Below are 27,633 nucleotides of genomic sequence, written 5' to 3' on the forward strand. Positions count from 1 at the left end.
CCTCATCAAGTTCAACTGATGTTGATTGCGTACAAAAGATAGTCTCTCGACAAGCAACTGCAAATAGCTGACAGAGCTTTTGTTACTTTACAGTCAACACTTGTAAGGTCTGTAGCAATGTCATCTGCCACCTCTGCAACAGAAGCCAATGATGACTCATCGGAGTGATTAGAAGAATCAAAGTTAAGTTGTGCAGACACAGGTTACAGACAAAAACCAAGCATCCCTGAGGGGATCAGGAATCTGCAAGGTGTGATGGAAAATATGGCTACTTGGCTACATAACTTGGAGCTGCAGACGTTGAACAAGGAACCAGGTGACAGTTGCAGGCAGCAATATGCACAGTAAAAGTAAGGCACTTGAACACTTCCTGTATACTATACTTTTATGCCACTTTGAGTCACCCTTGGAGTGTAAGATAACATCACACAGATTACAAGTGGTTGATAGACCTAACTTCCTGATAGACACTGGCTCGCAAGTGAGTACTTTGCTGGCCTCGAGCTTTGTTAAGAAGGACACATGGGAGCCTTTGAAATGGATAGCAGTTAACAATTCAAGTGTAAATATGTACAATTATAAAGAGCTCACAATAGATATTGGTTTATCTACCCTTGATAAGTGGAATTTTGTGGTGGCAGATATTTTACAGCCGATCTTAGGCACAGATTTCTTGTCTCATTTTGCACTCACTGTGGACTTGGCAAATAACTGTCTTACTATTGGTTCAAATAGGGGTATGATAAAAGGTTTTCGGTGCAGCGCAGCAGAGGATGTTTTAGGATTAGTCAGTAGCTCAGCTATATGGTCTCCCCAACAAGAAGCCATAAAGACTCCAGTAGTTAAATGTAATATAGTGCATTATATATGCACCATCCCAGGTCCGCTGGTATCAAGACGCATCCACAGGTTAGCCCCAGAGTGATTAGTGGAGACAAAAGTGATATTTGAGGAGTTGCTCCAGGCTGGAGTAATTAGAAGGTCTGACACTTCTTGAGCATCACCTCTCCACCCAGTACTCAAGAGAGATGGCACATGTCGTCCATGTAGCAACTACCACTGATTGAACATGAGAACAATCCCAGGCAAGTACCCCATACCAACATTCAAGAGTTTACCTAAGCTCTAGAGGGTGCAAAATTATTCTCAGAACTGGATTGTCATAAAGCATACAATCAGATTCCAGTGGCTCTGGCTGATGTGGCAAAGATGGCAGTGATCACACCATTTGGGCTATTCAAATTTCTGTTTACACCATTTGGACTCAAAAATGCAGCCCAATCCTGGCAAAGATTCATTGATGAAGTGCTACAGGGATTACCTTTCTGTTATGCATATCTGGATGATATTTTGGTATTCTTAGAGGATATGCAATCACATGATAGATATATTCAGGAGGTACGACAGAGGCTCGATACGTATGTAGTAGTTTCAAATGAATGCAACTGCGTCATGGGCAAGAGTCAAGTTAGCTTTATCAGCTATAGTCTCAGGTGATGGTATACAGCCATTACCAGAGAAAATCAACATGTTGTGCAACCTACCCAAACCTACAGACCACAAAGAACTTAGGAATTATCTCGGTATGGTAAATTTTTACCGATGTCATTTACCAATTACCACTGAAACAGAGGCACCAATTATGAATGCACTGGCTGGTAAGAAGACCACAGGAAAGGGAAAGCTGCACTGGTTACAAGAAATGACCAAAGCTTTAGGCGACTTGCAAAGAAGTTTAGAGGAGGCAGTGTTACTCATGCACCCTATACCTGCAGCACCATGGAGTACTGTAGTAGACACCAGCCAGGTCTCAACTGGTGCAGCCTTGCAACAACAGCTTGATAGACATTGGCAGCCTCTTAGTTTCTCCTCAAAGAAGCTACAACTCCGACAGATAAAAAAGAGTGCATATGACAGAGAGTTGTTCGCACTATATGGAAGTGTCAAACATTTCCATTCTTATGTTGAAGCAAGGCCAGTAACAATTTTCTCTGATCATAAACCTAGAGTGTCAGCTTTCAACATCAGTGACAAGTGCACACCAAGGCAGTTGTTGGACACTGCATTTGTCAGTCAATTCACCACGGATATGAGGCACATCAGAAATGTCAAGAATCTGCTTGCAGATTACTTTTCTCGTGTTTGCAGTGTGACCAGCACTATAAATTATGAAGAACTCATAACATTGGAGGAAGTGGACCTGGATCTACAGAAGTTATTGACAGACCACACAACAGGGTTGTAAATATAGCCGATACTCATGCCAGGAAGAAGGCTTAAGTTATGATGTGATACATAAAGGCAGAAGCCACGCCCATACTTTCCACAATAATTTTGTGAGGTGGCATTTGACAGGATTCATGGCTTCGCACACCCAGGGGCAAATGCCATGATCAAGTTACTGACAGCCTGTTCGTCTGTCCACCAATTAGAAAGGATGCCAGGGAATGGATTCAGGCATGCCTACAATGTCAGCACTGCAAAGTAGGACAATACATTCATGCGGAAATTGGGAATTTCACAGGATCACCAACAAGATTTGCCCATGCCCATCTGGAATTAGTGTGACCACTCCCAGTTTTGGATAGCTATAAATACTTGTTACAGTGGTAGACACATACACGAGATGGGCAGAGGCCATTCTGATCACTGACATAGCGGCAGAAACAGTTGCAAAGGCATTTATCTCTCAATGGATAGCTCACTTTGGGTGCTCCCTTCATATCACAACAGATCTAGGCAGCCAGTCTGAGTCTAGTCTGTTCAATGAGCTAGCTAATTTATGTGGGTTCCAGCACCAACCTACAACAAGCTACCATCCCGCAAGCAATGGTATGGTGGAGAGGTGGCACAAAACATTGAAGGCAGCTCTCATTTGTCATCATAGAAGCTGGACATAAGCATTACCATTGGTTCTCCTTGGATGATGGACCATATACAAGATGGACAATTGGTGCCTCAGTGGCAGAATTGGTGTATGAGGAACCACTGAGAATCCTGGCAGATTACCTAACTGCTGCCACATCACCAATACCAAGAAACCTATCATCACTGATACGTGAAATCCATGAGCATGTGGAAACAATGAGAAGTCCTATAGTATCTAGACATGGTGAGCAACCAGTTTTCATGCATAAGGCATAGGAAAACTGTACACATGTCATGCTCTGCACAGATTCAGTCAGAGCACCACTACAACCTCCATATACTGATATACTGGGCCTTATCGAATAGTATGACACAACACCCATACTATGGACATCTCACAGAACAAAAAAACTATTAGAGTGTCCGTAGAGAGGGTAAAACCAGCACAGGTCTTACCAGTACTGGAGTGTGATGACACTCAACAGGATGAGAAGGACCAAAGTTTGGAACTCACTACACATGATATGGCAGAAGAACCCATGGCAAGAGCACATGGAACCACAATGCAACAGCCTGCACCGGCTCCCTCACTCTTGCAGCAACAAGTCATTCATACAAGAGCAGGAAGACAAGTCAGGTTTAAGTGCCCATTTATCACGAGTGCTCTGCATTTTAATGGGTGGGAGGCTGTGTGGGAACATGGGAGTAGCCTGTGATGCATGCTTCATTTACTCCATGCAAGTCCAGCAGACGTTAGATATAAGTTTTTACTCTTTGACTGTTAGTTGAGATAGTTTTTCTTTTCTGGGCCGGAAAAATAAAGGATTTTGGGCAAAGCTGTATGTGGTTTTAATTAGTTGCCTACACTGTCTACTCTTCTATGAATTTGGTATTAGGTATTTCATGAACTAGAACTTCCAATTGGTGCAGTTTATCTATTTTCTATTTATTATGTCTTTAACTTTCGGTCCCTATCTATTATCCCCTGCACACTCCTTTTGATTCTCTATTTCACTGCCATAGACTAGAACAAGTATAGCACACTGGCTGTAGATTTTCCATTTAATGTGCTTCAATATTAATTTTAGATATGAAATCCTTGGCATTTTTCTTTTGTTTATTTTTTCACAGTCCACCATCTTATCATTTGTAGTTGTCTGCCCCTGGTAGCTGGGTGGTCAGCACAATGGATTCTCATACCTAATGGCCCAAGTTCAATTACCGGCTGGGTCAGAGATTTTCTCCACTCAGGGACTGGGTGTTATGTTGTCCTAATCACCATCATTTCATCCCCATCGACATGCAAGTCGCTGAAGTGGCATCAACTCGAAAGATTTGCACCAGGCGAACGGTCTACCCGACGGGAGGCTCTAGCCACACGGCATTTACATTTATTCGCAGTTGCCTCAATTATATGAAATCAATAAAATTCAATTCAATTCAATAAATATTCAATAAGATTATGCAATAACCCTAGGCATCTAATTTTTTGAAGGCTCATTGCTTGCTTGGAATTAGAAATTTCCACTAACAGTGTACCATTGTGTGAGTGCTTGACCGATTTTAAATTGTCACAGCTTCAACAAGATGAAGGTCACATCCACACCTCTGTCCACATCAAACACACAAACAAACATCAGTACCTTCACTTTCATAGCTGCCATCCATTCCACCTCAAACACTCCCTTCCCTACAGCCTAGGTATTTGTGGCATACGTATCTGCTCCACTGACAAATCCCTCAACAATTACACCAATAACCTGACCAGTGCTTTCCTCTCCCGCAACTATCCTGCAGACCTTGTCTGCAAGCAGGTCTCCTGAGCAATACATTCCTCCCCATCCAACAACAATGTTCCTACCCCCAGACCACACAGAAGCATCCCCCTTGTCACCAAATATTACACTACTGGCCATTAAAATTGCAACACCCCGAAGATGACGTGCTACAGACGCGAAATTTAACCGAGAGGAAGAAGATTGTGTGATATGCAAATGATTAGCTTTTTAGAGCATTCACACAAGGTTGGCGCCAGTGGCGACAGCTACGACGTGCTGACATGAGGAAGGTTTCCAACCGATTTCTCATACACAAACAGCAGTTGACTGGCGTTGCCTGGTGAAACGTTGTTGTGGTGCCTCGTGTAAGGAGAAGAAATGCGTACCATCGCGTTTCCGACTTTGATAAAGGTCGGATTGTAGCCTATCGCGATTGCTGCTTATCGTATCACGACATTGCTGCTTGCATTGGTCGAGATCCAATGACTGTTAGCAGAATATGGAATCGGTGGTTTCAGAAGGGTAATACGGAACGCCGTGCTGGATCCCAATGGCCTGGTATCACTAGCAGTCGAGATGACAGGCATCTTATCCGCATGGCTGTAAAGGATCGTGCAGCCACGTGTCGATCCCTGAGTCAACAGATGGGGACGTTTGCAAGACAACAAGCATCTGCACGAACAGTTCGACGACATTTGCAGCAGCATGGACTATCAGCTCGGAGGCCAAGGCTGCGGTTACCCTTGACACTGCATCACAGACAGGAACACCTGCGATGGTGTACTCAACGATGAACCTGGGTGCACGAATGGCAAAATGTCACTTTTTCGGATGAATCCAGGTTCTGTTTACAGCATCATGACGGTCGTATCCGTGTTTGGCGACATCGCGGTGAACGCACATTGGAAGCACGTATTCGTCATCGCCATACTGGCGTATCACCCGGTGTGATGGTATGGGGTGCCATTGGTTACATGTCTCGGTCACCTCTTGTTTGCACTGACGGCACTTTGAACAGTGGACATTACATTTCAGATGTGTTACGACCCATGGCTCTACCCTTCATTCGATCCCTGCGAAACCCTACATTTCAGCAGGATAATGCACGTCCACATGTTGCAGGTCCTGTACGGGCCTTTCTGGGTACAGAAAATGTTTGGCTGCTGCCCTGGCCAGCACATTCTCTAGATCTCTCACCAATTGAAAACGTCTGGTCAATGGTGGCCGAGCAACTGGCTGGTCACAATACGCCAGTCACTACTCTTGATGAACTGTGGAATCGTGTTGAATCTGCATAGGCAGCTGTACCTGTACACGCCATCCAAGCTCTGTTTGACTCAATGCCCAGGCTTATTAAGACCGTTATTACGGCTAGAGGTGGTTGTTCTGGGTACTGATTTCTCAGGATCTATGCACCCAAATTGCGTGAAAATGTAATCACATGTCAGTTCTAGTATAATATATTTGTCCAATGAATACCCGTTTATCATCTGCATTTCTTCTTGGTGTTGCAATTTTAATGGCCATTAGTGTATCTTTGTATAAATACAGTATGATAAATATGTAAGCACACATTTTGGAACTGTATCACGTCAAAGACAATTGAACTATGCATTCATCAATAATAAAACATAAATTAAATATTCTTTTCCTCCAAAAGACAATATTTCTCTTCCACACTATTAGAAGCCTTCTGTGACACCAGTGGTATTTTTGGTATTAATTTTAAAAATTTTCTGATCAACGATGTAATAAAATATTCATTTAATTTTGTATATTATTTAACATACACAAGTACAAATTTTGTCTTATTTGGTATAAATACAGTATGATAAATATGTAAGCACACATTCTGGAACTGTCTCATGTCAAAGACAATTGAACTATGCATTTGTCAATATTAAAACATAAATTTGTGTGTGTGTGTGTTGTCTGTTTCAGAAGACCTTCTGGCCAAAAGCTTACTAGTCTTTTTGTTGTGCCTGTCGGTGATGCAGCATCTTTTCATAATACTGTCTTTATTCCATCCTGTATTTTCCATTGTTTGGCAAAGTAGATTACTTTTGTGTGAGCAAGAATGAATCCTTCAGCTCTATTTAAAAGTCTTGCTTTATTTTCTATCAATTTTGGTGCTACAATACACCATCTTCAGGCACCATTGTGATAAAACTGGACAATTATTTAGATAACTGGGTACCGCATTAATAAGCCTCAATGAGGGTACAAGCAAATCAATGTATGATGATCAATTCCTCTTGAATTTCTTATTAAATTGAAAGTGCTGGCAAAACACCATTGCAAGCATCTTCATTGTGGACATCAGTTTGATTGTGCCCTTTGTTTAGTGTATTATGGTGGTTACCCAGTTATTCACGTAATCAGCATGTTTTCACCTAAAATGGTGCATCGGAGCACCAAAAGCAATAGCAAGTAACACAAATCCTTTAAATACAACTGACAAATTCATTCACACTGAATAAAAGAATAGTAACAGCTACAGAACTCTAGTTTATCTGATGATAGATTTACGAAACTGAAGATATCTTGAAGGAGAATATGCAAACTTGTTAGCATATAATAGCTATTTTATATCGTAACAAGTGAAACAATAAGCCACAATAAAATTTAAAAAAAGGCAGTTCACACTGGCTACAGTTTACATTTAGAACAATTTTCAACAGTTTTCTTTTCAATGGTTTTTCTTACCATTCCATCGAATGATGGGAGATGATTGAGGAATATTTCAGGTGGTTCAGGGAAGTACTGAGTTATAGCACTGCATATTTTTGCAAATATTGTCTCTCTGTCCAAACCATTTGAAAGTCTATCATAGAAAACTCTTAATGCTTCATGCATCCACAGTCTAAAGGACAAACAATTTCAAAATAAAAATGAAGTACAGAACATTTTATCTGAGCTCTACTATATATTTGCTGAAAAACACTTGGCATTACAAAGGACTTAAATCCACAGGTTAAAACTTCATAATAGCCAACTATTTAATTATTGCAAGGATTAGATTAAATAAATTGTTTGTTCCATAAATTCATATTAAGGAATTACTTGTGAATGTAAAACATGTATGAAGAGCACTGTATGTAACAAACATTGCACAAAGGAATTAATATTTTTGGATTTAATGGTGGTACTCAGAAACTAACACATATTAATAAATAGTACATATGAAAACCACACAATAATTCTTAATTTAAAGTACTTACATATCATCAAATTTATTTAATTATCAATGTTTGATTACACCAATCACATTACTCCATTTGAGATGTACAAATGTTCTTGAGAAGTCTATTGAGCTTTCCACGTGGCCCCTACATATGGTACATACACCATATTTGTCCACTTATATTTCTTATTCTGCTTGGATGCTAATGGGCAATGGAATACCCATTCTGATGGAAAACCCCTAATAACTTCAAAGTTTAGAAGCCAAGATCTTTTTCTCTGACATGGTGCACAAAGTTTGAACCAAGTTCTATGGGACATACTCTTCTAAGCAAGATGGTAATACCTATTTTCCTAAGAGTGTAAGATAAAGACTATCCATTGCTACACTCTTGGTTTGTTCATAATGCTGCGCCTTATACAGGAAGAATGTAAATGTCAACACATTTTAGCATCATTCATCAATGTGGAGTCTCCCATTTCTCTAAGGTTCTATAAATCCTTCAATTGCACTTTGCTTAACATGGTAGTACAATGATGTGCTGAAAAGTAATGCCTCAAATTTATTATTCTGTTCTCAGTACTGATTATAAGTCATCCATATAACGTGATCAACTTTTCTGCTTTGCTGATACAGGATGTAAGCCTCTGGCACTAAAGGGCTCTGATCTGTAGCATGTAACATGGAAGTGGGTAACAGAACTATGTCAGTGTATGCAAAATAGTGTGCTGCAATTGAGTTTCTAAAAGCAGTTAACATGTCTCCAACTGAAAACTGTATTAGAATGAAAGCTGTGTACGGCGATGATTGAGTCGACATCAGTAATGTGTGAGATTGGGTTGTCCACGGTCATAGTGCAGTAAATGGTGGTGCTAATATATGTGTGACACAGATCAGAGTGGATGGCAGCATACAGCTACTGATGAGACTTATCAGATTCAGGCTGAGGAATGCCTCAGAGAAAATCATTGGATAACATGGGCGTAACTCTCAGGTAAGTGCGGCAACCATGAGAGGATGTACTGGCCATCATTGCAGAACTACAGTACAGAAATACGTGTTAGCAGGTGGATGATGGGTTCCTTTAATAACACTGTGACAGGTGATGAAAGCTCTGTTCACCATTTTTACCCAAAAAACAAGACAGCACCAAAGGAGTTCCCCCACAGAGTATCACTGACACCAAAGAGGTTCAAGACTATGACATCAGTGGGCTAAGTCATGCTCAGAGTGTTCTGGGATGTTCAAGGTGTGGTGCATTTGGAATTCATGCCTAAAGGTACCACCACAAACTATGTAACGTACTTCAAGAAACTCAGAAAACTGTAAGTACAAATTGGAAGAGTTCATCCACAAGAGTAGCACCCTTTCTTTCATCATGACAATGTCAGGCCACACACAAGCACTGTGACATCTGAAACAAACCAAAGCCTTGAGTTCACCATCACTGATCATCCTCCAAATTTTTAATTGGTTTCCAGAACTTAAAGAATATCTTTGAGCACTTCACTTTGATAGTGATGCAGCAGTGTAAGCAGAAGCAAAATTGTTGCTCGGTAAACTAAGTCAAACGTTCAATAATGACAATATTAACAACTAAGTTTCTTCTTGGGAGAACTGTGTTTGTAGCCAGGGTGACCATATTGAGAAATAAATATGTACACATGGAGAATAAAAATGTAGAATGTTAATTAAGTTTGTCTTATTTAAAAAGCTTTAAGAGTTTTCAATAAAACATTCAGGGGCATTACTTTTCAGCACAACCCCGCATGGCAATGCTGAATTCTATGTCAGTATCTAAAATACATAGACCATTCAGGCATTGGCCAAAGTTCACAGTATTTTGCATGTGTGTGTTTTGGTAACATTTAACCATGTGTGGGCTATGCATTCCCTTAAGGAATTTGACAAATCATTATTTAGATGCATCTGTGTTGTTCACTTTAACATTTACAACGTATTTTTTACACAAATAGTTATTCAGCTTTCCAAACTGAACATGGATGTCATCCGTCATCATTGAGGTAGTAAGAAGAAACAGAAGAGTAAAAGCTAGATGTGTTAATGTACCTACCATTTGCAGAGGCTGTTATTACAGAGATCAGCAAATCCCCAAAAAATGTGGTGTCACACAAGTAATATGACAATGACCAAGACAAATGGCCTGTCTGACAAGGTATACGATGATTTTGAGCTTAATAAAAGCTGGGAAGCAACAGTGTTCCACAGGTATATAGTATCCTATACACTGGCCAAATGACCAGAACTGTGAAGGTTTGATGTATGAAATACCAATTTCACTTTAAGCTATGGGCAAACACTGGGCAGAATACAAGAACCCCATGAATTAAGGCGAAACAAAATCTCAGTTCAGGCTACCAGATGGGACAGTGTCATTATGACAATTGGAAGTACCCTCTGCTATTCACTTCACAGAGGTTTGCAGAATATGGATGAAGGTGTAGATTCAAAGCTGGAGTCAAATGGCTTGGGTCACTATTGTTTACCTACTGAAGAAGCAAGATGCCTGTATAAACATGCATTTGACTTTACTATTTTAGAATGAAGCACTGTTTCAAATGGCAAATGCAGCAAAAATTCTGATTTTGATGAAACTATCATCTATTTTTGGTGAAATTATCATCTGTTGCTGTCAAAACTACTATTTTATTTATTTAGCATTAAAGATTAGATATAAAATTTAAAAAGTTTCTACACTACATGCCTGCGGACAAAACTGACAGTAACGAAAGGCAGAGATTGGAGATAAAGTAATAATAATAATAATAATAATAATAACAACAATACTGATAATAATAATAAAGAATAAATAGATTTTATTCTCTATAATAAGAGCTTTCTGAGTGTAGCATTTGCTTTCACAAAAACTTCAATGTTTTTTCCTGAAATGGTCTTTCCTTGTTTTTTCTCCTTTTAGTTCTATCTAAGCTTTCAATAAATAATTGCTTCTGTAGAGAAGCAGGAGCATTTTCCCACAAGCAGACACAATGATCCTCTGGTATAAGGTGTTTCACAATATTATCTTTCTCATCCCAGCCAATTTGATAACTGCAAAATCTGCGGGACACTGATTTCAAACATGTAGCATATGCACTCTGATTACCATAATGCAGAGCTCTTTCATGTGCATTCATAGCTGTGCAATTCATTGTTGACAGTTCTACAGAGAGAAATGGCAAGGTACTTAAATGTATAAGAAGAACAAAAAATAACTCTATTATCACTTCACACTCCAGTGTGGTCAAAATATATTGACTATGAAATTCAACAGAATGTGGTTGGATAAAATGACTCTATCATGCATCATTCAAACAGAGATAGTGATACTCAAATCACATACTGTATTTACTCACAGCTTGATATGTGTACATATACTTATAACAGCAGAATACCTTAATCATAAGAACTTGTATCAACTGTTTCCTGTCTTACATTCAAGGCTGTTTGTGAGTTTGCCAGTAATTTTACAACCACCTGGTTCCATTATGAGTGCTGCATAGGTTAAGTCATGTGATGGGGCTGCCACCTCTCCGTATCGTGATCTGCCTCATTTTCAGTCAGGTTCTCTCCCTTGGGGAAGCTGGCTTCAACACACCTCCGGAGCCCTCATTGCACTCGGTTGTGGGACAGTCTTTGTCTGGCTCCTCAGTTGAGACCACTCTGACTATAGTGACCCTGCCAGCAGCTACGCTGTCACCAATGCAGCTCTCAACTTCATCAAAGCACACAAACCCTCCCACCCAGCACTGAAGTGACTAAACACTGGCACTACACACTATACTCAAAGATCATCAATAACTGCATGAAGAATATTACAGAAGCTATTACTTCTGAAGAACAAAATGGACTGCTTTTGATCATGTTGTTCATGGACAGACAGTGGGTTTGTAATTAGAAACATCACAGAAAAACACAGAGAACTTAATACAGAAACCCATATGGCTTTATTGACATTGAGAAGGCCCTGTGAGTGTTTGAGCCATGATAACCTATGGAACATTACATCTAAATGTGGATATCCCTATCATCTGACAGAGGTAGTGAAAAGTCTTTACAAAACTACATGCACTGTAATAAAGACATGTATTGATCGATTAAAAGAAATAATTATTAACCATGGTGTTAGACAAGGATGTGGACTATCACCTACCCATTTTAATATCTACATTGACTTCATTCTTTGCAAATAGAAATATAAATTAAACAAAGGAATTAAGGTAATTAATGAGGAATACCTCAATATACTTTTGTTTGCCAATGACGTAGTCATTATTCAAAAGAATGAAGATGACCTCCAAAGATCAGTGTATCAGCTAAATGAAATTTGTGAGAAGTACAACTTTAAAATTTCTAGTAAAAAAAACAAAAACAATGTCATTCTGAGGAAAATATCCAGTCAGATCAAAAATTGTTTTGGATAGTTCAATTTTAGAACAAATGCCTCAAATCTTTTATTTAGGCTGTGCTATAGGTTTTGATTTGGACCCAGATATTGAAAATAAAACACACAGATTCCAAGCTGTCTGTGGTACAAAAAGAAACCGTCATGAAATTCTATGAAGTAACAACAGTACTGGTGCTATCCTAAAGACATGAAAGCTGGATTACCAAAAAACGCCCAGCACAGATGAGATTCCCAAGAAAGATATGATATTTTAGGCATGAATGAAAAAATTCAAAAATATCATGAAGACAGGAAACACCTCATGAGAATGCCAGGTCATAGAATTCCTCATCCTGTACTACAAGCCAAAGGGGAAAAGAGAATGCAAGACCTAGAAAAAGATGGGAATGATTTTGCTTGTGATTTCTAAACAGGCAACAGCCAACTCCTTGAAAGATCTGATGATGATGATGGTAATGATATGATTGAACTATTTAGTAATGAAAAAATAAAACATTCATGAAATTATCTCACTGGAAAATGCTTGATCATTATCTGAACATAAACAAACTGCAGAGTCTAGATATCATGAAATTTTAAAGTATAAACAATTAGCTCAGTAAAAATTACTTGATGTAAAATAGGAGGAATCTGTTAATAATGTTTAATTCACTGTAATGTAATAGTAAATCATATTTTTATGCCTGTCATTTTTATTGTATTTAATTTTATGTAATTTAACAGTGAAATGATAATGGATTCGTGAAACTGTTATCTTGTAAGGAATTTTCAGAACTGTCAACATTACTTTCTCTCAAAATTCAATAATTAACCACAATGTAAATGTATTTTTTTTTGCAAAAGTATCAAATTAATAATGTATGCATGTGTATTTCATTACTGTAGGTAACATGGTGCTGAGTGTAGATTGGCAGAATACTAGGTCTGAACAAAAGTACAAGGAAAAGTGTACAATGTGTAATAGAATCGAGGTACCGGTATATCCTGAGTATTTGTGTTTTTTATGCTGCATCATCAGAAAAGTAACGGAAAAGAACAATGAAGGCAGAAGAAGGCATGAAGAAAACTTCACACACATCGAGCGTCCACACCATCTTACGACGAATCAAGTGAAATAATATGTTCGGATCACTACAACTGCGAGAAACATGCAGCAAAAGGTGTAATGTGTGCAGTATGTAAAACAATGATCCATTATAAATGTATAAATACAGATCCAAAACGTAAGATATAGTTCTGCTCTAAATGTCTCACAGATGATTTGGTTCACAAACTTAACGGAAAAGACTGTTCAAACAAAATTATCTCAGTGTTATGGAGGAGATAAAGGTCTTAAGACATGACTGTAACAAAGGAATGCAACAGAATGCAAGTAAATTGTATGATAAATTTCACTCAGATACAAGAACTTGTACCAACACTAAAACAAGTTATAACATGTGTAAAAACTATGAGAGAGGTGGCAAAATGATGTCATACGCATTGTATGTGAAAGAGAGCTCAATTTGCAGTACAAAACACTCAGTCTGTCACAAAAGACAGCCAAAAACACCATATCAGAGTGGAAATGTGAAACCAGTAACAGCAGAGAGTTACCAGATTCACCAATTCCTTTAAAAAACCAATATAACGTACAATTTACAATAAGTGACTACCGGTACTCTGTATCAGAAAATGCTACTGCAAACATTCAGATACATAAACCAGCCATTTCTGCACCCCTAAAGACTCGCAAACTATGACAACATGCACCTATGTTGCAGCAAAAAATTCGTTATCACTTGATGAAACTTTATATTCTAGCCAATAGCCATGGACATGGAATCACTTCACATGTTAATGAGACAGCAGTTGTGAAAACCACAAGCTTTGTCAAGCCAGGACCGCCCCTCTCAGAAATAATGAATACTATCTGTGACCTCCCTTTTTTGGCCCTCTCTTCCTTTTCTTCTCTCTCTTCTCCTCTTCCTTCATTGTACTGCGTTCATATCTCAGGGTTTTCAACACAAAAAGGGAGGGAGAAAGGGGGCACATGTGTGTGGTTGATAACGATGACGTAGTGCTATGTCTGTCATCCTTATCTCTTATCTCTGTTTTGAGAAGATCGATGACTGAAGCAGAAACCTTCCTCTAAAAGAAAAAGGTAAGTGCCCTCTTTTTGAAAAAAAAAAAAAGAAAAGAAAAAAAAGAGAAGAGACGAGCAGAGTAGTGTAGGCTATAATGTCTAACATTCTACCAAACTGAAGGAACATGACACAGTTCGTAATGTTTCAACTTCAGATGAAGTTTATTGATCCCAAGGAGCTGAAACAGAACTCATCCATTCCATATGTCATCCACAATGAGAGTAGTTAGTTTTCCGGTGTGCGTGTAGAGGTTACTAATGATGGAAATGATCGTTCTGGTAATCCTATCACAAACTGTTTATGATTTGCTAAGCAACATATCAACTAGCTGACTATTCTGTGATTAAGATCTGTCGTATTCAAACAGTAAATCAACTCACACGTGCTTTAAGCATCAAGAACAGTTACTATCCCTTCCAATAATTCATTGATAATTATTAGTAAGGTAATGTCAGTAAATCATGGTCAGTGGCACTTAATCCTTCATGCGACTATAACGGGCAATAGCCTATCGGGTATCTCAAACTGCGCACCGATATTTCAAAGTTGACACGCGATTTGTTTGTAACAAAGTTTGGCGGTGGTTCCCTAGAATATTTTCTAAGCCAACTGCACGCTGTGAATTATCAGTTCTATGTCCATTCATAAAAATTACAGAGGACCCACATTCAATTACGACTTGTATGCGCACTTGAGCAACTCGGAAGGTATCATCCTTCTCAAAGAGAAAAAATATCATGCATAACGCAGCATTGTGATCTGCTATGTCAAAACACATTTATATCCATCTCATAAAAACTCATTACCTATTGATCCTCAAACATATTCTATTTAATTAAATTCTTTACTCCATAAATAACTAATAAAATTTAGAAATGATTTACATGTATACTGTGTCAATCACTCAGCAAAGATCTCACAACAAAAAAAAACCTTGAGTTCAGATGACGTCATGGGTTACTACCTGTTTTGACTCTCCTACTCTCATGGGACACAAGGTACCGGTATATCCGACTGTAATGGACATCCCCACAAGATTATTTCTTAAAGATTAGGAGGGCTATACCAACGATTGCCCATGAAATGCTACATATCCATTATAAAGAAATTATGGAGTTATCTTCAGGTGACTTTATAGCCCTGTTTGGCTGCTCAAATGATATATACAGAAACAAAACATCCACAGCTTGCTCAGAATTAAGGAAACAACTGGTTCATATGATGCACACAAACGTTCTCTTTGAGACCATTCCCCACCACTACAAATTGCCACATTGCTCTTGTGTAAACAAGGATGTCAGAGCTGTCAACAACCTTCTTTCTGATATATGCAAGCAATTCAAAAACATTGATATTGTTGATATTAGCGACATTGGCCGCAGGTTTCACACATCACATGTCCTTCACTTGAACAGTCTAGGGAAGAAAATTGTGACCCAGAAATTACTGGAAAAAATCAAGAGGACCTGCAAATATCTGCAACACAAACAGCAGTATCAGTAAAATCACCAAAGCCAGATGCAGCAAGTACAACATGAATGACAGCAGCAGCAGTAGTAGTACCACACCACTACCACCATCACCACCAATGACAACATCCACAAAAACAATGATAACAACAACAACAACAACAGAAGAAACAGCAACAACAACTAAACCTACATCAACAGCAGAAGAACTGTCTGTAGCTGAGGAAAAACCAATATCAGTTACAGCAGCAGTGCCACCTCCAGCAGAAACAGTGTCAGTAAAAAAAGCAAACACAATCACTGTACGAGATACCATGTCACTGACAGCACCAACAGCAGTGGCCACTGAACTTCCAACAACAGTAGCAGCTGATAAACACTGCCTGAGGAGGAGCCAAAGGCTAGGTACAGCAGATTCACTTAGTGATGATTTTTTACGGCACCAAACGAAGAAAAGGAAGAGATTGTGACAAATCAGCCTGAAAATTTGCAGATAAGTGTCAAAAATCAGGAAAAAGCAGCACTTCACTAGGTATTGACAAAATAACAAACACTTGCAAAACTTTCAAGATAATGAGTCAGAACATTCAATGTGTCAAGAATATAAGTGTTAGAATTCAAAGTCACCATAAACAACTTTGTAGATATCTATAAGCAATTTGGAATTAGCATCTCATTATTGCCGCAGTGTTTGTAAAAATGGTGGAGTATGCATACACATCAGAGCTGGGCTGCAGTATAAAGTTAGATCTGAAACATACTATCTAAATATTGAGAAACATTATAGAGCTAACATCTGAGGAGAAGCATAAAAATATAATTGTCATATCAATATACAGGTCACCACTAGGTGAAAAAACATATTTTTTTAAAAATTTGGATGCAGTGGTAAACTTATTGTACAACAATGAAGTGAACTTATTACTATGTAGGGATTTTAACATCAATCTGTTAATTGAAAGTGAAGAAAAAATGCAGCTTTTGAATATCCTAAATGGCTTTCACATGAAATCACACTTCACAGACCCCACTAGAATAACAGAGTCATCTTCGACCCTATTAGATAATATCTTAACAAATATCGAAAATGATGTTACTGACACACAAAACATAAACTTAAGTCTTTCAGACCACAACACACTAGTAACATGCATAAATTCTTCTGTACCTGAGGTAGTGAAATACAAGTGGGAATATAAAAGGCACTTCTACCAGAAAAGGTTAATAGTTTTATACATTCATCAGCAAAAGAAACCTGGGAGGACATGTACTCAAAATCATCAACTGATGAATCATTCAGTGCATTTTATAATACTTTCATGTCCATATTTGAGATGTGTTTTCCAAAAATCTGACAAGAATTAATGTCATGCCAAGAAACAGCAGCCAGTGGATAGCACCTGCTATCAGAGTATCCAGTCACAAGCTAAAACTTCTCAATCAATTGAGAAAAGACAACAAAGATGAACATTTTGCAGAATATGTTAAGACATATAAGAAAATTTATAAGAAAGTAATTGAAACAGCCAAGATAATGCACAATGACAAGTAATCATAGCATCAGCAAACAAGTCGAAAGCAATATGGAATATAGTAAAAAAGGAAACAAACAAAAGTGTTAAAAAGCAAGATGACATTATATTAAAAGATTATCGTGGTGTGTTACTCAGAAATGGGACTCTAGCAAATTACATAAATGAGTGTTTCATAAACACTCTCCTCAATCTGAGTAAAATTTTTGCTAGTAATAGTAGTACCACAGTTCAAAGAGAGCAAAGTGTTAATTCAATATTGCTATGTCCCACAAATAAATTAGAAGTTCTTAAGATAGTAAAAACAATGGAGAATAAAATGTCCTCTGGAACTGACGAGTTACCAGGTGCAGTCATAATTAAATGTGCTAGTGTCATAGCAGAACCCCTTTCACATATCATAAACATATCATTAACAAAAGGGGCATTCCCACAAAGATTAAAAATTTCAAAAATAAAACCATTGTATAAATATATGAAGTGGGAAACTATAGATCAATAGCTGTTTTATCTGTATTTACAAAAATAATAGAGACTGTCATGAAAAATTAATTACAAATTACCCTGAAAAATTCAATTTTAGCTGTAAACCAACATGGTATTCACAAAGTCATGGGTTAAAAAAACAGCAATTACCCAATTCATCGAAAACATTGTAATAGGACTTGACAGAAATAACATTACAGTAGGAATAAAGTTGGACTTACCAAAGGCATTCGATAATTTTTATCATGATATCTTGCTAGACAAACTAGAAGTTATAGGTATATGAGGAGTTGCATTAAAATGGTTTCAGTCATATCCACACAATAGAAAACAGGTAGTATAAATTACCTCAGCAAACAATAAAAACCAAAGCATTGTGTACAGATCGGACGTGCAGACTAAACCAATCGGAGTACCTCAGGGTAGCGTTCTAGTACCTCTCCTTATTTCTTATATTTATCAATGATATCAAGATCCCAATCAGTGGTACACACATAACTTTGTTTGCTGATGACACAAATATTGTTGTAACAGACATAAATAGGGTATTGCCAACATCTGCAACCAGAGTTTTGGAATATATACAAAACTGGTTTGAACAGAACAGGCTAACCTTAAATATTTCAAAAACTAATTATATACATTAGAGGAAAACAAAGTCTCATCATGATGTGAACCTCAAAATTCAAAATAAACAAACTTAACAGGTAGCTGGCACAAAATTCTTAGATGTGCAAATTGATGAAAACTTAGACTGGAAAGCCCACGTTCTCTACCTCACTAACAAATTAAGAACTGCTTGCTTTGCATTACCCATAATTACTACTGCGAGTAGTAGAGAGTGTAGCAGAATTGTCTACTTTGCTTACATCCATTCTGCTATCACCTATGGCCTAACCCTCTGGGGTCATAATAAGGCAAACATGAAAACCATCTTCACCTTACAAAAACGAGCTGTTACAATAATTTCAAACAGTAAAAGGCTAACACCTTCCAAACAGTTATTTCAACACATAAATATTCTACCCTTACCAAGACTCTATATAAAAAGAGTGTTGTCAATATAAAAATGCACATTAATAATTATAAATTCAGGTCAGATCTTCACTCGTACAATACAAGAATGTGCAATGACATCCACATAAAAAGAGTAAACAAGGCTTAAAAACAAAAACAAACCAACATTCAGGGTACTATTTTGTACAACCTTCCAAATTAGCTAAAAGAAATAAAAACATTTTCTACATTCAAGGAAGTAATATTTAAATTCTTAATGACCAACTGATATTGTAGTATAAATGAATATCTGCAGTAACCATGTAGCAAGTAACTACATTCATTTACTATATGTTAATAGTACCATAAATCAAATGCTTGCCACAGCCTCAATGTTAATTTTTCTGAACAAAAGCGTTAAATCAATTATTTACTTGTAATGTATTTCATGTAAAAGATCCTTCTCATACTTTTATATTATTACTGTAATCAAAGTTGTACTGCCCAAAAATATTGTGGCAGGTACAATGAACCATTGTATTATGTAGGAAACTGTGCACCCTTATCTTATTTTTGTTATACTATGTTCTCTGACAAAATCCATACAATGTACATTGTTGCTGGATGAATAAACTACTACTACTAATACTACTGAAATATTTAAGAAGTGGTTCAAGCCATATGAACGACAGTCTTGGTGCAGTTTTCTGTGGTGAAGTTTGTATTATTTGGTTGTATATGCTGCCTCAAAAATACACTCCTGGAAATGGAAAAAAGAACACATTGACACCGGTGTGTCCGACTCACCATACTTGCTCCGGACACTGTGAGAGGGCTGTACAAGCAATGATCACACTCACGGCACAGCGGACACACCAGGAACCGCGGTGTTGGCCGTCGAATGGCGCTAGCTGCGCAGCATTTGTGCACCGCCGCCGTCAGTGTCAACCAGTTTGCCGTGGCATACGGAGCTCCATCGCAGTCTTTAACACTGGTAGCATGCCGCGACAGCGTGGACGTGAACCGTATGTGCAGTTGACGGACTTTGAGCGAGGGCGTATAGTGGGCATGTGGGAGGCCGGGTGGACGTACCGCCGAATTGCTCAACACGTGGGGCGTGAGGTCTCCACAGTACATCGATGTTGTCGCCAGTGGTCGGCGGAAGGTGCACGTGCCCGTCGACCTGGGACCGGACCGCAGCGACGCACGGATGCACGCCAAGACCGTAGGATCCTACGCAGTGCCGTAGGGGACCGCACCGCCACTTCCCAGCAAATTAGGGACACTGTTGCTCCTGGGGTATCAGCGAGGACCATTCGCAACTGTCTCCATGAAGCTGGGCTACGGTCCCGCACACCGTTAGGCCGTCTTCCGCTCACGCCCCAACATCGTGCAGCCCGCCTCCAGTGGTGTCGCGACAGGCGTGAATGGAGGGACGAATGGAGACGTGTCGTCTTCAGCGATGAGAGTCGCTTCTGCCTTGGTGCCAATGATGGTCGTATGCGTGTTTGGTGCCGTGCAGGTGAGCGCCACAATCAGGACTGCATACGACTGAGGCACACAGGGCCAACACCCGGCATCATGGTGTGGGGAGCGATCTCCTACACTGGCCGTACACCACTGGTGATCGTCGAGGGGACACTGAATAGTGCACGGTACATCCAAACCGTCATCGAACCCATCGTTCTACCATTCCTAGACCGGCAAGAGAACTTGCTGTTCCAACAGGACAATGCATGTCCGCATGTATCCCGTGCCACCCAACGTGCTCTAGAAGGTGTAAGTCAACTACCCTGGCCAGCAAGATCTCCGGATCTGTCCCCCATTGAGCATGTTTGGGACTGGATGAAGCGTCGTCTCACGCGGTCTGCACGTCCAGCACGAACGCTGGTCCAACTGAGGTGCCAGGTGGAAATGGCATGGCAAGCCGTTCCACAGGACTACATCCAGCATCTCTACGATCGTCTCCATGGGAGAATAGCAGCCTGCATTGCTGCGAAAGGTGGATATACACTGTACTAGTGCCGACATTGTGTATGCTCTGTTGCCTGTGTCTATGTGCCTGTGGTTCTGTCAGTGTGATCAGCCTGATTCTTTAATTAGATAGTGATTAGATAGTGGCATGGAGAACCCCAACACATCAATGTTTCTGCAGCAAAGATGATGAGTTACACACAGACAGGCACAAGACAAAATCCAGCCACAAAGTTAAGTGTTCTGATTGCTATCACACTTTTATTTGGTGGAAGATGAGGATCAGCAAAGAGCAGAAGTAAATGTTAGTAATGTTTGCAGTCCATTTCGAGGCTTTGGTCAAGGGGAACTTTTAGATCCCATACCATTTTGAACAGCTAAAGAAATTTATTGAGGAACAATTTAAGCATAAAAGTAAAAAGATCAAACAAGCAAGTAATGATTTAAGTAATCTGAAAAAAGATTGTGTGTGGGAAAATTGATGCTGCTAACAAAGAGGTGAAAGAACTTAGAAATGAACTTCTAAATATCACTGTATAGATTACAGACACAAGAGAGGAATTAACCAAATTTAAACGCACACTTAAAACAGAACGCAAACAGATCAATGCTTGTGTCACCCCAGTTGCCACCAAAATTGATAAAATTGAGTCAAATCTCACAGATGAAAAATTAAATATAGTGTAATAAAACAGATTAACACCCTTCATATTGTGAAATTAAACAAAATAAACATGATAGTGAACAAAAATTCGCAAAACTAGAAACCGATATGAATAAAAGTTGCGGAGAAAATTTTGGAACTAGCAATGTAGATGCGTGATGTAATGACATGAGAAATATTAGCAAAAAGGGAGCAGAATTGTAGGAAAATTTGGTTGCAGAAATTTTTCCTAGAAAATGCAGTAAGTAGTGAGCCAACATTCCCTTGAAAAGTTTCCTGGAGATAATACGCCTCACCCAGTTGATTCTGTACATCCTTGTTGAGATAATTTTATTTTTGGTATGACCAAGGCTCTTAAAAATAAATTGGTAAAAACACATTTGGATGTGGAGGCAGTATAATAGGTGAATGTACACTCAAACACAGGAATGACATAAAGTGACTTTGTGAGGAGTTTTCTAAGTACAATTTGGTGGAAACTGACCAGGCTAGAACTGAAAGTGAATTTTTGAACTGACTCAGTTATGAGGAAGGAGAAGGGCATGGAACCATGACTGAGTTATTTGAGAAACAATAGAGAAGACTGGCCCATTTAGACAAAGTCTTTGATGAACTTCCACAAATAGATGCTTTAAAAAGGAGGTTATGAGAGAAAGTGCAATTGAGGTTGATTTATGGACTTGCTGACTGTACTGAAAAGTTTTTGAAATATAAGCATACATTTGACAGAGCATTAGAAAGAAACAATAGCCAGAGTTTGCATCAGAATGAGCATGGTGGATTTCAGCAGAGGGGAGGAGTTTGCAACCTAAGTTATAAAAGGGAATCATGGAAGAAGAAATAAAATTAACTACAAAAGCTGTTATCATGGAGGAGGTAACAGTAGAGAATTTCAGTGGAGTGATAGGAACAAGAATGGAGATAGAGAATTTGAAAATAGGAATAGACCACAGGAAGGGAATAACAGGTTATTTGAAAATAAGGGACAAAACAGCACAGGAAATAGTCAGGTAAATTAAGGATTGCCCCATTGGTGTGAAAAGAAGCAATAGAAATCAAGCTAAGTGTTACAGAAAGAGAGAACAGAAGGGGAGAGATGTGAGATCCTACAGGCAGTGAAACAGATGGACATACCAGATGAATAGTTTACATTTTAAAACACAATTCTAGAAAGCCACGAAGTTAGATGAATGTAGAAAGGGAGCAACTAAGGAAAAACAGGAGTAGCTAACGAAAAACAGAATAGTAAATCTGAACTACATGCAGAAGCTCTAGAAAATCTGTATAGTGGAATGAATAATAAAGTTTTGGAGTAAAGAACTGACTGATTGTATTTTTGATGCGTATGATATAAACAAGTTTAAGACCAATGTAATAATGGAAATAAAAAGTGAACCTACTATTTATGATGAACAAACTGGTGAGTCTGACAACCTTGTAATAAAAAAGGGTGGCAGGAAGTGGGGGGGGGGGGGGGGGGGGAGTAACTGTGATGATGGAAGAAAAAAGAATGTTTGTTATGCATATGAGAAGAATAGTGAAGAATTTGTGTCAGGTAACGATAAAGATGTTGTTCAGCATTTTGATGGTAAAGTAAGAAGTTCGAGTACTGACAGTTGTGAACAGGATGGGAAGATATATATCGAAATTAAAGAACAAGTATTAGAAGAAATTAATATAGGGAATAATTACGATAAATATCAGGGAGGCCAGCAAGTTCATAGAGGAGTACATGAAAGTCAGATGTTACATGTAATGTTGGTGGAGCAGTGCACACCTGTAAGGATGAGAGCACAGGTGTAAGGATGAGAAGAGAGAAGTTAAGTTTATTGATGGTGAACTACTGGGGGCAGTTTGGAATCATAACAGTAATGTTGATAATTTAATAAAGTTACAGATAAATTACAGCAAATTTGTGAGAGTTTACATTCATTCTAGTAGAAAGGAACAAAAAATAGATTCCGTAATGTACAGGAAGCTGGTATGCTTGTTAGTGCCATGCAACCAAGAACTGATGCATGTACTGGCAGTGATGATATAAAAGATATGGGGTTTAAAGAAATTGAGGAGTATCTACAATATCTCGCAGAGTAAAAATGATTGCAAGATACAGGGTAGTTTATACATTTCTGTCGGACTGATAATTGGGAAATAAATGTCCTAATTGACACTGATAGTCCTATTTGTGGAATTAATGGAAAACTGAGAGACAGAATTAAGCATAGTCAGTTTTGTAGAATTATCTGCAATTAGAGTTAAAATTAATGATATAACTTTCATTCAGGGCTAGCTTGTTATTTCAGATTTGAATAAGAATCTTATTCTGGGCATGATTGGATTATAAAAGAAAAGGTAGGATTCCACTGGGCAAAGAAAGAACTGGTTTGTACAGAACCAAAAAAATTGGATTACTTATCAGACAAAATGATAATGTTGAACTCTACAGACTATACCAATCACTTCAGGGAGGATAGTTCATGCAGATGAGAGGGGTTTCTTTGAATGTGATGAAGTTTACACTGAGGCAGAACAGTTAGCTTAATGGACATTATACATTAACAGTAGAGTACAAAAGTATTATAGTTTGTGATAATTAAGCAGCTGAAGAAAGCACCTCATAAACTATATTGCGCTAAGAGCTTACTGATGCATGATGTGTTCATGAGAGAACAAATTCTTTTCTTGTTCCATTGTATATATTAAAACTCAAGCACTTAACACAGGCAACGCTGTTAACAAGACCTAAATATGTAAAGTATAATTCTTTGAAGCTAGTTATATACACATCCTCGACGAATTTATACCATGTCAGAAAGACTATTTCACTCAGGGTAGCACAAGAACTTTGTGTGTTATGTATGTGGCATGCGCTAGAGCTTTTGAATCCTTATTTCTAGTATCACATCCTTTCTTCATCTTATCTTTATTTATGTCCCATTCCTATAGCCTGATTTGCTTCAGCATTACTCTGTTATACCTTACTACTGTTTCTAGATGGATACAATATACTGATTACACTAAATTTGTTTTCATTTCACTTAAGAAGTTTATTGCATATGTCATAAAATGCAAGATATTGAACTTAAGACACAAGCCTTTAATTACACTCATAATTTCTGGTTATGGAAATTACAAGTTTATTGTTCAGGTAACTACAGACTAATTGATGGGATGGAACTACTCATACTTAACATATTATATGAAATATGCATTCACATTCATTTAAAAAAAATATTTTGTAATTATAATGATTAGAATTGAAAGGTAAATATCTCTGCATTTTGCAGAAATACATGTTGTGAAAAAATGCAGTTTAGACATTTACGCTGTCCACATTCAAGCCTGTTAGAAAGTCAAACTTAATGCATTTTGTGTAGATACATGTTAGTATATAAGTTGTCATTAGCTATGAAAAGCAGCTTAATGCTTATATAAATGAGTCATTAAATACAACCTATGAGCATCACATTGCCGAGTGTGCACTGAACTATTTGGATCAAACTGATTTTGAGCTCTTGACCTCATAATCATCATTGCTTTACTTGAAGTCACTTATAGTCAAAGTAAACACATATCAGATGCCATTTGTGGAAGGCTGTAACTTAACTCTACTACATGAGATAACTCAACCTGATGTACTATCGTTAAGTTACTTGAAACAGAACTATTTTAGAATTACTTTATGGAGTGATATGAGATACTTATTGAGCAGAGTGGAATGGGTATCTCAAATAACAAGCAACTTGACAGCTCTATCTCTAATTTTACCTTTTCCTTGGTAATATCTTCAGATACTTAGGCCCTTGTTCACTAACTTCAAACTATAGAAGATATGTGTCATTATATAATTTACTGTTCTGCAAAGAAGATATTGCCCTGTGCAATAGAATTTGAGTTTTCATGTATTCATTCCTCAGATGAGTTAAGCTTCAATTATATCCATTTTATTTTCTTTCTAATATAGTATACCAAGACTTACAATTCAAACAAACATGACGTATAAGAAAATGTTACTGAACTATGCCCATATGTTTTCATTAATATAATAATAATTAAAAATAATTATAATATATTGATATCTAAGAGGTCATATGAAATAAATCACTTAGTAAATTAGATGTGGAAACAACAGAACATAAAAATAATTTAGTTAATATTGAAAATATCATAAAAACATGGCACAGTTAATATGAATGATCTGAAATGAGTAATATACAGTAACTGACTATGGACCAGCTGAAGGAACAGCTAAGAATTCCCTGTCATCACTTCCAACAGGGGTTAAATAAGTAAGTAAAACTTATTTAAGACACTTAGCACTTTTAGTCATATTCCTCAAACAGAAGACAGACCCATGCCAAACCTTGGGGTTTCCTCTTGTTAGCAAATTTGGTGTGCTCTTCCAATAAATGCTTTACACATAGCATACACATCAACTGCACATTGTAGATGGACTGTGTGTGTCAAAAGGTGTTTAACTGTCATGCCTGTTGGAGGTTATACATGTTCTGTGACATAGTCTAACCATCATCAATTTAATCAGGAGGTCTCACCATTTTGACCCTCTATTAAGAAGCCGATTTGACAATATGCATCTCTCTAATCACTTACTTTCCATAAAATGTGTTCCTTTCAGCTGTAGGAGGCCTTTTTACCATAGAACAACCATACATGACTTTTGAGATGTCCATCATATCAAATATGTAATGGGGTGTTTTGGGAGTAGCAAAGAGACACGATTTTGCTGTTTGCCATATATCAATGGTAGCTGCAATCATATTCTGCACAGTAGGCCACACTTCTTGTGTAAAACCGTTTTGCTGTAACAAAAATAATAGACAATTTCTATTACATTTCATTATACAGATTAGTGAAGAAGTCTATATTGAGTCAACAATCAACATTTTGTCCATTACATTCATACCAGCTGTTTTCTGATACCTTGAGAGCAATGAGAAGAATATTTGAAAATATTCTAGACAGTGTGCTTTCATTAAAAGTGTTAATTGAAAGTACATTGAAATGATGTAGCACACGAGAAGATATCTTGTGTTTGTTGGCTCCATCATTTTGTTGTGCAGCTACGAACATAACATCATTTAAAGTAATTTTGCTTGAATCTTCGTAGTCATACCTGTGAAAAAGAAAGTAGATTAGATTATTAATTTTTACATTCACAGTGTATCAAACATGTGATCATATAAACAGATGAAATCAAAACTTTCATTTTTTGATCAATGTTTAAAGTGCATGAACTAAAACTGTGACAAATAAGTGCAGTGTGTTTCTAAGATGGAACTAGAGATGCCTTATATCAATTTATTTTCATGTATTGTGTAAGTCAATCCCACTATAATGATATCAGTTATTGAATGAAATATACAAAATGTGAGTGCCACAGTGTATGGTACAATTTAAAATCAAATAAAAAGGGAGCTGTACTGAACATAAAATCAGAGACTTAGAGAGGATGTAATCACAAAATGGTGGAAACTTAATACAGAAGTTGTGTACAGAATTGATTATTCATGGGAACCAGCTTATTGGCTTTTTCTTCTTCTTAAAAATAATTTCTAGTTTTTAATGTTTGTGTATAATTTTTAGGCCATTAGTTTTACCAGTGAGGTATGTATAAGTACTTGATGGAAGACCCCTAGGATATCGTAAAGTTAATAATATTTATTAAAAAAGAAAGAATTGAAACACCAGTCAACCTGAAGATTTGGCAAATATGTTAATTATTAATGTGCTGTAAGGTGCAGAAAAACAAAAAAACATTCATTCAATTATTTCTACAGTTTTTTGTTTTTACACACTGTCTCTCATATGTAGAAGGACGATGAAGATGCGCGTTTTTAAATATGAAGTATTATGTGTTTTATGTATCATATGTGTGCATGAATAACATGAAATACAGTATCAAGTATTTTTTTATTTCTTGAAGTGAAGTGAAGATCATATAAGGAGGATTTTCTTGATTAGGGCGAGTGCCAGTATACCCGGTGTCCACTGCCCGTAACTACAATTTAAATGTCAGCAAAGTCCGATAGCAAGAAAAAAAATTCAAATAAGCGCAGAACATTTCCAATAATGCAATTGTATTGTATGTCACAAAAATGTGTCTTCATAG

At 37.7% G+C, this 27,633-nt stretch overlaps 1 protein-coding gene across 1 annotated transcript in view; it reads right to left on the minus strand.

Moving 5' to 3' along the window:
- LOC124613409 (dynein axonemal heavy chain 7-like) overlaps positions 1-27,633 on the minus strand; it is a 755,469-nt gene that overhangs the window by 567,661 nt on the left and 160,175 nt on the right. The window contains exons 8-10 of the mRNA XM_047142112.1: positions 26,445-26,637; positions 26,115-26,323; positions 7,353-7,509 (exon numbers count right to left, since the gene is read on the minus strand). Coding sequence (XP_046998068.1) covers positions 7,353-7,509; positions 26,115-26,323; positions 26,445-26,637 — 559 coding nt within the window. The remainder of the gene's footprint in view (positions 1-7,352; positions 7,510-26,114; positions 26,324-26,444; positions 26,638-27,633) is intronic.

This window comes from Schistocerca americana, chromosome 4 (assembly GCF_021461395.2).
Source record: "Schistocerca americana isolate TAMUIC-IGC-003095 chromosome 4, iqSchAmer2.1, whole genome shotgun sequence".
Lineage (NCBI taxonomy): Eukaryota > Metazoa > Arthropoda > Insecta > Orthoptera > Acrididae > Schistocerca > Schistocerca americana.